General features: G+C 43.2%; 1 protein-coding gene across 1 annotated transcript in view; it reads left to right on the top strand.

The window, feature by feature from the left end:
• Positions 1-12,499, top strand: part of LOC116516457 (lysine-specific demethylase 4B-like) — a 175,515-nt gene that overhangs the window by 62,685 nt on the left and 100,331 nt on the right. Inside the window, exon 4 of the mRNA XM_032228978.1 lies at positions 2,311-2,448. Within this exon, the coding sequence (XP_032084869.1) occupies positions 2,311-2,448 (138 nt within the window). The remainder of the gene's footprint in view (positions 1-2,310; positions 2,449-12,499) is intronic.

Raw genomic sequence — 12,499 nt, 5'->3', positions numbered from 1 at the left:
CCATTTTCCCATATATTTCCAATCCAGTGACATTTACAGTGATGAGAAAAATGGTCTTCCACTCTCAAATGATCTGTGAATTTAGTGTTGTCGTAAATGGCGTCTTGGTTTTTGACATTCTTTCTCTTGGGGATATTTGTCTCAGTCTTGGTCTCTTCTTTGGTATTTTAGATTTAGACTCCTCCCACTCCTCCAAATGAAGAGAGGGGGAAATGTTTGGGAGAAAGAGAGGAGTGTATAAAGAAACCTAAAAGAAGAGTGCATTGATGTACAGGACTTTATCTGTGATAGGAGCTGTAATGCTTCTCTACTTTTGATCGTCTTTTCCCATAGATAAATTTTGAATTTGCTGCAGCTCAGTTCTAGGAAGAGCTTGTTAGTCGCATTTGGAGTGTGCATGCCTTGGATTTCACTCAAAGCACTAGCAGCGGAGATAAATTCATTCTTTTTGGCTAGCCGTGATAAGGAAGCTGGAAATCAAAGCTTTCAGAAAGCTGCCCGTTTCTCTTCTTTTTAACATTGGGTTGATAGTCCCCTCCCTGCTTCTCTCCCTTAGCTCCCTTCAGTGCATACCTTAGTCATATGTCGGTGAATCCAAAGAGGTTTATATGGACTTGGGTGGAGAGTTGGAAGGGACCTTGGAGGTCTTCTAGTCCAACTACCTGCTTAGGCAGGAAACCATACACCACTTCAGACCAATGGTGGTCCAATCTCTTCTTATAAACTTCCAGTGTTGGAGCATTTACCACTTCGGGAGGCAAGTTGTTCCACTTGTTAATTGTTCTCACTGTCAGGAAATTTCTCCTTAATTCCAGGTTGCTCCTCTTCTTGATTAGTTTCCATCTGTTGCTTCTTGTCCTGCCTTCAGGTGCTTTGGAGAATAGATTGACCCATTCTTCTTTGTTGCAACCCCTCAAATACTGGAATATTACTATGATGTCACCCCTAGTCCTTCTCTTCTGAACTTTTACAGAATAGCAGAGTTGGAAGGGACTTTGGAGGTCTTCTAGTCCAACCCCCTGCCTAGGCAGGAAACCTTATACTGTTTCAGCCAAATGGCTATCCAACATCTTCTTAAAGACTTCCAGTGTTGGGGCAGTCACAACTGCTGGAGTCAACTTGTTCCACTGATTAATTGGACTCACTGTCAGGAAATTTCTCCTTCTCTCCTAATGGTAACTGAATTTGTTACTCGGGGATTGACCTCTCCGCAGTCTTTTTTCCTAACAATTTAAAATGGGGCTTGCATTTTTACAGTGAAGTTGTGGGAGGACCAGTAGTCAGTTCTAGCCGCCTGCAAAAGATTTCCTGCGTTTGCTTTGCTGAACACGGGGGGACTGACGGTATTGAGCAGACCAGCCGGTGCCTAGGAGGTCCTAGGAGATCAGTTGTGCCGCGTAAGCTCCTGCCGCCGTCCCCACGCCCGTGCTAAGTAGATTTTCTGAGGCCCCTCAGCTTCCGGAGCCTGTGACAGAAATCACTGCGCGGCAGTTAGAAACTCCTGCGCGGTGTTTTCTTACCACGTGCACAGCCGCGCACCTTAGAGGGAACATTGGCTGCTTAGCTCCAGTAACTGTTTCCTGTTGGGGTCCTAAGGAACTCGCACGGACAGGCAAGGAGTGGCTGGGAGGGGAGGGGGGAGTAGAGGCCGGCCTGGCGCCCCTTGACATGAGTGACATCAAGTTGACCATGCCCACCCAGTCACATGACTCCTTAGCCACACCTACCCAGCTAGTCATTAGGCAGATCGTATTAGTGTTCTGCAGGATTTAAAATTATGAATTTAGTGGTCCCTGAGGTCCGAAAGACTCCTAGACTAGAAGACCTCTAAGGTGCCTTCGAATTCTGCCATCCTGTATTCTGCTAAGATATGTAGACCAGTGTTTTTCAACCACTGTGCCGCGGCACACTAGTGTGCCGTGACATAGTGTAAGGTATGCTGTGGGAAAAACACTTTATATATAGTCAATATAGGCACAGAGTTAAATTTTTTTAACATTTTCTAATGGTGGTGTGCCTCGTGATTTTTTTCATGAAAAAAGTGTGCCTTTGCACAAAAAAGGTTGAAAAACACTGATGTAGACGATATGGAAGGTACATGAAGCACTCCTTGAACACCAGCACAAACCTTGCCAGTATGTATGCAGCATGCAGAGATAATTTGTTTATATTGTGAATTTCTCTTGTATAAATTGTATGCTGCTCTTTGAAAGCAGGATGACTGAACATTTAATTTGGTTTACTTTAAACCTTGTTCTCCTTGCTTCCTGCCCTCTTGGAACATAAATTTCTTCCCTTCTCTCTTTTCAGATCACCCAGGAAGCTGGAGAATTCATGATTACTTTTCCTTACGGCTACCACGCTGGGTTCAACCACGGATTCAACTGCGCAGAATCCACCAATTTTGCCACCCTGCGATGGATCGATTACGGCAAGATGGCCACCCAGGTAAGTTCCTGCCTCCTTTCCGGGCTCGTGCAGAGGAAATTAAAAAAAAACAAACATTGTGCGTTGCAACGGCTTGCAAATTGGGGCCGGATCGGAGTACACATCCCCGATCTTTGCTGTTCTCTTGCGTGAAAGTCCGCCCCACAGAACAAATTTCATTTTATCTGGGTTCCCTCCTTTAACACCTGCAAATTCTAATTTCCCAGTTCTGCTTCCGCTGGGAAACCAGGCTTAGCGCTGGAGGAGATAATCAGGGAATCCCAGAGGAAAAGAATCAAATAGACAGGAGGGAAAGTCTTTCCCCAGGGCAGGTTTCAAAACTTGCAAACAATTGTTTGTTGGGTGTGTGGATTGTGTTCACTGAGCAGAAAAGGTAATATCAGGCTTATGTTCCATGCCGCAGATTACAATTACATCTGAGCGTTCTGTTGTTAATGAAAAGAAGATGAGAAACAATGTTGTATCTCTTTGATACTCTTTTTTAAAGTTTTTTTTTTATTTTTAATTTTCAAAACAAACAGAACACATAAAATCTTCCTTTTTTACATACTGTAGAAAGTGTATCAGTTGGTTACTAAAGACTTTCGTGCGTCTCTTCCACAGTCATCAAGCATAATTCATATTAACTCAAGTATTTTAACTCAGATATTTATACATGTTACCGTCATACCTCCATTTTCATTTGACTATAGTTGTTTAAATGTCCTTCATCATAAAATATACCAAGTTTTAATACATAACCACATACTGGCATTTCATTTACTATTTATGAAATCCTCCAATGACACTAAATCCTTATGTCCTATTCTAGCTAAACATCCATAATATTTAATAACAAAGTTTTTTATCCGTCTTTCTAAACCACTGTTTACAATTTACCTCTCATTTTATTATGTTGTACCCATACATATATATGCGTTGTTATCATTATCCCTCCTTTATTTAACTATATCCTGCATCATATCATTTCCCCCCCCTAGTAATCAAGACTTAACTGAATCTAACTTAATTCTTTTTTTATTATTATTATTATTATTATTATTAACCTTTATATATAATCCAAAAGGGTTTCTAATCTTCCTTTCATGGGTACCATTCAATATTCATATTCAGTTATTACTTATCATAACACTACACATTGTATACATTATTATCATTATCAATTATTTATTTAACTATATCTAGTATCAATAAATTTTGCTAAGTTTAGCTAGTTTTAAATTATACTCTCCATCTATCAACCTGTATCTTTCCAGTAACAAAACAGTGTCATATCTTCTAACATTTGTGGCATCAGTCCTCTAATCATCTCCTTAATCAACTTTGTATCTTAGCAACTCTTTGCTTATAAAATCTCTCATATAATTTCGATGCCCTTCTTCTGTTTCCTTAATCAGCTTATATTTGATTATTGGTAGTGTTATCAAAACTATTGCTAATAAGGTTTCTCTCTTTAAGTCCATAAATTCTTTTATTTTTTCCTCTTCTGTATCTTCCCATCTGGGGTAGGTTTCCCCTCCATTTATGCATGTCAGGGGCTCAATAACTGGCTTGCACTCACTGCCATATGTAGTATCCCAGGGACAAACGACCACATTTCATGGTTGTTTGGCCCAAATGCAGCATTTACTTCCGATTTGTGGCAAAAAAAACAGCCCATAGCTGGTTTGCTTAATAACTGCAGGATTCATTTAACGGTCACCGGGAAAAAAAAACACCGTCCTAAAATCAGGTCGGTCACGTGGGTGACCTGATTTACAACCATCACGACTTAACAACCATGACAGGCGGCCTCCATTTATGTCGGGGACCAGCTGTCTATCCTTCAAGTAACTTCCTCTACTAGCCTTTTAGCCTGCATCAAGAAAAGCCTCCTGTCAGAACCCAGATAAGCGATTATGCCTCTCTGTAGCACATTGATCTGAGCACGCCTAGACGATTGTGCCCAGTTTTGTGCATCGCATTTTCGGAAAAACATTGACAAACTGCAAAATGTCCAGAGAAGAACAGCCAAAATGATAAAGAACCTGGAAGGGATGCTTTCTGAAGCACAGTTGAAGATAACGCAAGACATGACAGCTGTCTTCAAATATCTGAAATATACCATGTTTTCCCCCCAAATAAGACAGGGTCTTATTTTCTTTTGACCCCCGAAATAAGCACTTGGCCTTATTTTCGGAGAGATCTTATTAGTTTTGAGGTGCAGGAGGCAGTGGGCGTGGTCACCTCATGTCTGCTGCTGTGTTGCAATATTTTCGGGGAGGGCTTATGTTCGGGGGAGGGCTTTCGTACATGCGCTCAAAAGCCCGATTGGGCTTATTATCTGGAGAGGTCTTATTTTCGGGGAAACAGGGTAGAAGATGGAGCACTGCTACTCAGAGTAGTTCAGGGGACAGAGCAAGAAACAGTGGGTTTAAGTGATCAGGAAATAGCTGGACAGCAGTGGCTGGGGAATTCTGGGAATTGAAGTCTATGCATCTTCAAAGTTGGCAAACCTAGCTCTCAGTGAACTGCTAGTGGTTGTGTGTGATTAAATTGGCTTCCCCTGCAGATAGATTTCCCTGCTTGGAAATAACCACAGTTGTAGTCGTACACAACTAGAAAGTGTTTGAGACCACAAACAAATGATTTGAACCATATACTAGATCTCTGTATAATGCATGACAGGTAGTCCTCGACTTACAATTACAATGGAGCCCAAACTTTCTGTTGTTAAGTGAAACATTTATTAAGTGAATTTAGCCCGATTTTACGACCATTCTTACCCCTGTCGTAAAGTGAATCCCTGCAGTTGTTAAGTCAGTCACATGGCTGTTAAGTGGATCTGGTTTCTCATTGACTTTGCTTGTTAGAAGGTTCCAACAGCCAATCACATGACCCTGGGACAGGGCAACCGTCCTAAATATGAGTCTGTTGCCAGGCATCCGAATTTTGATCACGTGGCCACAGGGATGCTGCAATGGTCCTAAGTGTGAAAAACGGTCATAAGTCTCTTTGAAGGGTCACCAAATGAACTGTTGTAAGTGGAGAATTACCTGTATTCTGACCCCGCCTCCTTTCAGTCATCCCACACAGTGAACAGGTAACTAAGCCATGTTTACTTTGAAGAACAATTAACCACAAACCACAATACAGTATCTTCTAAAGGAGGCTCGCAGGCCTGTAAGAATAGCCTTATTTCCATTTACCATATTTTTCGGCGTATAAGACGCACTGGAGTATAAAACGCACCAAAAGGTGAAGAGGTAAATTTTTTTAAAAAAGTATTTGCACTCTGCAGACCCTCCCAAACTCTCTGCATGCCTCATTTTTTGTGAAAAACAGGGCATGGAGAGAGTTTGAGAGGCCTGCAAAGTGCTCCTGCGGTGGGGATGGGGGGCAAAATGAGCAAAAAAACAACCCGTTTTTTGCAAAAAAAAGGGCATGCATAGCCTTTAGGAGACTTATAGAGTGCTCCTGGGTGCCAAGAGGGCAAAAACGAGCAAAAAACAATCCATTTTTCACTCGTTTTTGCCCTCCCCAGCCCCCAGGAGCACTTTGCAGGCCTTCCAAAGCCTCTGCACGGCCATTTTGGTGAAGGAGACGGTGTTTCGGGAGGCCAAAAATACTGTATTCAGTGTATAAGACGCACCCAGATTTTCACCCTTTTTGGGGAGGGAAGGTGCGTCTTATACTCCAAAAATATGGTATATATTTGGGAAATTGGGCCTAAAATAGCACTTTTAATCAAAGGACAATTTTCCCCATCCCATCCCAGTCTGCCTTTCAGCCTTTTCTGCTTTTTGCATAATTTAAAAAGGAAGATTTTTTTCCCCCCAGCTTGAGCTAGCATAGGCCATTTAGAATTTGACCTGAGGGGGGGGGCAGAGAAGATCTTAATGCTCCGATCATTGGGAGGAGGACGAACGACTCAATCGTGTAAGGAAAGCGTATCACGCCACTTAATTTTGAAGCGATTCTGAGTGTGAAGTGTCTGCGCTCTTTCCTTGCTTTTAAACTACAATCTAAACCACCATTACTCTGGGCAGCTTTAGGCAATGGCCCATAAATATGCTGTGAGATGGTTTGTCCAGGTTTTCAAACCCACAACATATCGGTTTGTCCCTGCTGGCCTTCCAAACAGCAGTTTCTCACGGAATTCTGATGAGAGCTTTAAGGACCACAATGCCTGCAAGATAACAACAAGCTCTGAGATTAAAAGCAATTTTGGGCTTAGCCAGGTTTGTTCGCAAACAACTGACACTTGGGCAAACCCACCCACCCACCCACCACACTTCCATTGGAGCTGTAGCATGAAATTACTGAACAAGCCCTGATGGGCAGAGATTCCTTGAGGGAGGGGGAAGTTGGCAAGATGTCACCCTGTTTTCTTTTCGTGGTATCCTATTTACTCATTCCTTCTCGTTGCACTAGGCACCATGGTTTGGCTTTTCTTGAGGAAGAGTAGAGTTAAGAGTAGGATTTCTAATACCAATAGAAGGGAATATTTGTAGCTTAGGGCTGAACTGTGCAGTCCTTGGTGCTCTCCAAGCTGGGCAGTTTTCTTGCAGATGTTTCATGACCCAACTAGGTAACATCATCAGTGTACTACAAGGGAGTGGGGTTTGCTCCCTGCTTATATACAGTCACTTGTGCTACCAACTCAGACAAACAAACAATAAACAACAACCTTATCAAGGAACTACCAAGAATTCTCCCAGCAAAACTGATAGGGCCAGTCACTTGTATATAAACCGAGAGCCAACCCCACTCCCTTCTAGCCCTGATGATGTTACCTAGTATGGTAATGAAATGTGTGCAAGAAAACAACCACATTCAGAGAGCCACAAGGACCCCACAGGAATCCTAATGCTTGTTGGACAGGGGTTTAATGTGCTGCACACCTCATAGCAGTGTTATGCTAACCCTGCTTGCTTGTCCTTCTGACCAGCTCTTGCTATTCCTGTCTGTCTGTCTGCATCGTTGACCAGGTCTGTAGGTTGGGAGTCCATGATGTTTCTTCTCTGCTCTGAAAACCATGGAGCTGCAAATGAGAATTGAGAAAAAGTTGTGATAAAGATAAAGATTCCCCTGGCGCGTACCGTATTTTTTGGAGTATAAAACGCTCCAAAGTATGAGACACACCTAGATTTTGGGGAGGAAAACAAGGGGAAAATATCTGCCTCTGCCTCCCAGCAATTTGCCTCATTGCAGTACAGACAATATACACTGTTTGTAGTGTTATATTTCAGACCATACTTGTACAGATGCTGTTAAAATTGATGTGCTTTCTGGAAGTATAGTTATTCTCTGCTATTTAAAAGAATAGCACTTTTTAAAACAATAGCACTGGGCCTCTTCAGATCAAGCATTTATTTTAAAAAGCTTCTTCATTTTGTTAAGCTGTCTAGAGCAATAATAAAGCAGTCTTTAAAAAATAAATCTAATAATTTGAACATTCTATAGGCCTTTATAGTTGTTGACTTACCTCCTTGCAGCAAACAGCCTGATTAGCACAAGAAAAAAAATCTGCCTCCCAGCAATTTGCCATGTGGAGTAAACAGCTAGTTTCACTTTCAATTTCTCCTATCATCAGCTGTTAGAGGCTGCAGGGATTGCTATAGTTTATTGAAGCCTCCCCATTTGCAGCAAAGCGGTAAACTGCTGGGAGACAAAGGCCAAAGGGTGGGGGCCGGTGGGCGGGCGGGCGGGCGGGCTACATTTGGTGTATAAGAAACGCACAAATCTTTCAGGGGGGGAAAGTTGCGTCTTATACTCCGAAAAATACGGTATGTGCTAATTGTTCCCAACACTAGGGGGCAGTGCTTATCTCTGTTTCAAAGCTGAAGAGCCAGCGCTGTCCAAAGACGTTTCTATGGTCTTGTGACCGGATGACTAAACGCAGAAGGCGCATGGAACGCTGCTACCTTCCCACCAAAGCTGATTCCTATTTTTCTACTTGCATTTTTACATGATTTTGAACTGCTAGGTTGGCAGAAGCTGGGACAAGTAACGGGAGCTCACTCCGTTACGCGATACTAGGGATTCAAACAGCCGAACTGCCGACCTATCTGATAGACAAGCTCAGCATCTTAGCCACTGAGCCACCGCATCCCTCTGTTGTGATAGGGTTGGTTTTTTTGTCACAAGCTGATGGTGATGAGACTGCTTCTCAACCTTGGCAACTTTTAAGATGTGTGAACTTCAACTCCCAGAATTCCCTAGCCGGCATGTTAAAAGTCGTCAAGGTTGAGCGATACCGAGATAAGGCAGGTTACGCCGTTATTTTTGCGCCATGTATATTCTTCATTCTGATAGTTCAAATCTAATTTCCTGTTCATTTGCTCATATGCGTGCTACGCAAAGTGTATAGCAGTGAGTTTTTTTCCTTTTGTTGGACTCAGCCACGTTATAGCAACAGCAGAAGAGTACTGAATTCTGCCTAATATTTTGAAAATAACTAAATCACCCATCCTCGATGTACCCTCCTTATTCAGGTTGTGGGGCGATGTTTTATTTTTCCCCACTTTAAAAATCCTTTCTTTTCCTCCTCGACAGTCCCGAGATTTACCTACTACTACTAAGTTCAGATAATAACACGGTGGGTTTTTCTTTTCTTTTTTTCTTTTAGTTTCTCCTTGCACGATTGTGATACACCCCCCAGCAGCCTGCTGAGAGTGCAGCAGTTCTGACTTTTAATACTGGCCATGTTTTATAAGTTGCGAGTTCCATTAAAATAAAATGTAAGCAATACATAAATATTCATGTTCCAGAAACAAGCTTTTTGTTTTGATATTTTTTTTAAAGGGCTGGTTTCTAGTTGGCTAAAAGTTCCGTCCTCTCCCCTCTCTAACAAAAAAAAGAAAGAAGAATCTTGCTGACTGCGCGCACACACACACAGACACACACACACAGGGTCAAACTATCCAGCATCTTGAAACATTTCATCTAATTCTGGCTGGCAAATTATGTGCTGCAATTGAATGATTACCGCAAGGCCTGAAAGAAGCAGCATTAATAACTCACAGGGCTGTGAACTACGGCAGTCTCAATTTGCTTTACAAACAAACAGGGGAATTTAAGCAATCAGCTCATTAGAAGCAAGTTTCGGGTTTTTTTCCCATAGTAATGATTGGGGCCAGCATCAGTATTAGCAGGACGTGGGCTCTTCCGCTGCAGGTGTCAAGGGCCCAGGTCAGACTGATCACCTGGGCAAGGAGGTGGACTAGAAGACCTCCAAGTTCCCTTCCAGCTCTATGAGCCACGATGGTGTAGTGGTTAGAGTGCAGTATTGCAGGCTACTTCTGCTGATCACCGGCTGCCAGCAGTTTGGCAATTCATATCTCACCAGGCTCAGGGTTGACTCAGCCTTCCGTCCTTCCGAGGTGGGTAAAATGAGGACCCGGATTGTTGGGGGCAATAGGATGACTCTGAAACTGCTTAGAGAGGACTATAAAAGCACTGTGAAACGATATATAAGTGCTATTGCTATTGCTATTCCCAAGAGATGGCGTCTATTCTAGAGCCCCAGATTCTCTCCAAGAATCTGCCGTTTCTCTGGTTTCTGCCGTTTCCTGCCATCCCTTTCTGATCACTGGAGGAATTACAACCAAAATTGACCCCCAACATCCCCATTGCTAAGCAAGACAGTTATTAAGGGAATTGTGCCCTGACTTTTTTACGACTGTTGCAGGATGCTAAGAGCTGTGGTGGCACAGTGGTCAGAAGGTAGAACTGCAGGCTAATTCTGCTCACTGCCAGCAGTTTGATCCTGACTGGCTCAAGGTTGACTCAGCCTTCCATCCTTCCGTGGTGGGTAAAATGAGGGGCGAGATTGTTGGGGGTCATTAGGGTGACTCTGTAAACCACTTCGAGAGGGCTGGGAAGCCCTATGAGGCGGTATATATTGTATGTGTAAGTGCTATTGCTATTGAGATTGGGGGAAAGGAAAACAAATGGCTAAGTAGGTCTTCCTAAAGACCGATTTAACAGAAAATTGGTCTGCTGAGTATTTGTAGGTCGTGTTGGCCTCTAGAGCTGGCTAGACTGCAGATGGGATGATTTCGCCATAGAGGTTTCTGCCTTCCTCGCTCTCCTTAGCAGCCAACCAGGGTGGAAAGTTGACTAAATTTCTGCAAGGCCCATTCCAGTAGAGTTCCGCGGGTGTATGTTGGTGGTAAATGCAATGCTGAGCATGAGGCTGGAGGATGTTGCGTTTATGAATGGCCTCAGGTGATTTGACGTGCAGGCAGTCCTCGACTTACAACAAACAATTTGTTTAGTGACCATTCAAAGTTACAACGGGACTGGAAAAAGGGATTTAGGACTGATTTTTTTACACTTACGATTGTTGCAGCATCCCGACGCTCAGGAGTGCAAAATCCAGGCGCTTAGCAACGGGCCTGTATTGACGACCGTTGCAGGGTCCTGGGGTCACGCGATCCCCTTTTGCGACCGTTTGACAAGTGAAGTCAACGGGGAAGCCAGATTCGCTTCATCGCCGTGTGGTTAACCTAACCACTGCAGTGATTCACTTAACGGTGACAAGAAAAGTCGTAAAATGGAGAACTCAACAACTTCTTGCTTAGCAGTGGAAACCTCGGGCTCAATTGGGGTCATGCATCCAGGACCGCCTGTGTTTTTCTGCCTCCTTTCCCCGTGTAAATGGGAGGAGGAATTAGTTCCTTAATCAAGGGCAGGTCCTGGAAGATTTAAGGATAATACATGAAATAATTGAAGGAAGCCGAATGAGTCCAAATGAGCAGCTGGCTAACTATTCAGAGTGATTTAACTGTGACACAACATGAAGTACCTCGAAGGCCCCCATTTAGAATTGCAGTCAGCCAAAAGCAAGCATCGGCAAATGAATCTATTGATTAAATTTGGATGTAATTAAAACCTGCAGTCTTTCAAGCAAGCGAGGCAGCCTTTTGCCTTACAGATCGGTCCAGATAGATGAGAGAATTGGAAAGGAAGCGATATTTCATCCTGAGCATTAAATGAAATGCTTTAGATTCTTCAGGGAGATCATCCCCATCATTCTTCAGCATTGGCTCTGCTGTCAGAAGCATCACAATCAAAATAAGGCGTACTATACAGCCAGGATCCCCAAACCTTTTGGTTCAGGGGGAGAGTTTCTCACACGCAGCCTAAAACCTAAATTAGTTGTAGCTTCCGAATGCTCGCTTCCTCCCCCCTCCCCGAAAAAAATAATAATTGTGAAACCGGCTATGTCCCTTTCTTGAGCCATCAGTTTCAGGCAGCTCAGATTTCACCCAGCTTGTAGATAGTCTTTTGGAACTTTTTGAAACCCGCTTTCCGATTTTAACTCCTTGAAGAATTTACGACATTGGCAAATTTGGCCATTTTTATCTCTCAAACTCCAGGTCATTTATAAATCAACTAAAAAGAGCATCCTTTCCAGTACAATGAAAACATTCCATTTATTCTGATTTTCTGTTCCTCTTCTAAAACTTGGATATTATGCCTAGATGGTGATGATGGTGATGATGATGATGATGATTTATTAACCCCAATGCTAACTCTAACCCTAACGAAACTCTGGGCTTGGGGATGGCCTAATAGCAATAGCAGTTAGACTTATATACCGTTTCATAGGGCTTTCAGCCCTCTCTAAGCGGTTTACAAATTTTTAGCAAATTGAGTCAGCAAATTGCCCCCACAGTCTGGGTCCTCATTTCACCCCACCTCGGAAGGATGGAAGGCTGAGTCAACCTTGAGCCGGTGAGATTTGAACCGCTGAACTGCAGATAACAGTCAGCTGAAGTGGCCTGCAGTAATGCACTCTAACCACTTCGGCTCATAATAAACCCCAGAAGGATGTTTATTACATTGGACTTTTGAATATTTGCCACGAGCAAGAATTTGGATACAAAATGCTGATTGTCTCACAGCTCAGCCTTCCAGAAATACCTTGCGTTGCCTGCTGGTGGTTCCCAAGGCTTAAATCTCCGAATGCCCGTCATCCTGGCTGTCTCTTCCGGCTTATGCCATTCAGATGACCCTGTGTGTCCCTTTTAAGGGTCCCAGGACTGCCTGACAATATTATCAG

This window comes from Thamnophis elegans, chromosome 1 (genome assembly GCF_009769535.1).
Source record: "Thamnophis elegans isolate rThaEle1 chromosome 1, rThaEle1.pri, whole genome shotgun sequence".
Classification (NCBI taxonomy): domain Eukaryota; kingdom Metazoa; phylum Chordata; class Lepidosauria; order Squamata; family Colubridae; genus Thamnophis; species Thamnophis elegans.
Note: the sequence above shows the minus strand (reverse complement) of the source record. Positions and strands in the feature narration are given on the sequence as shown.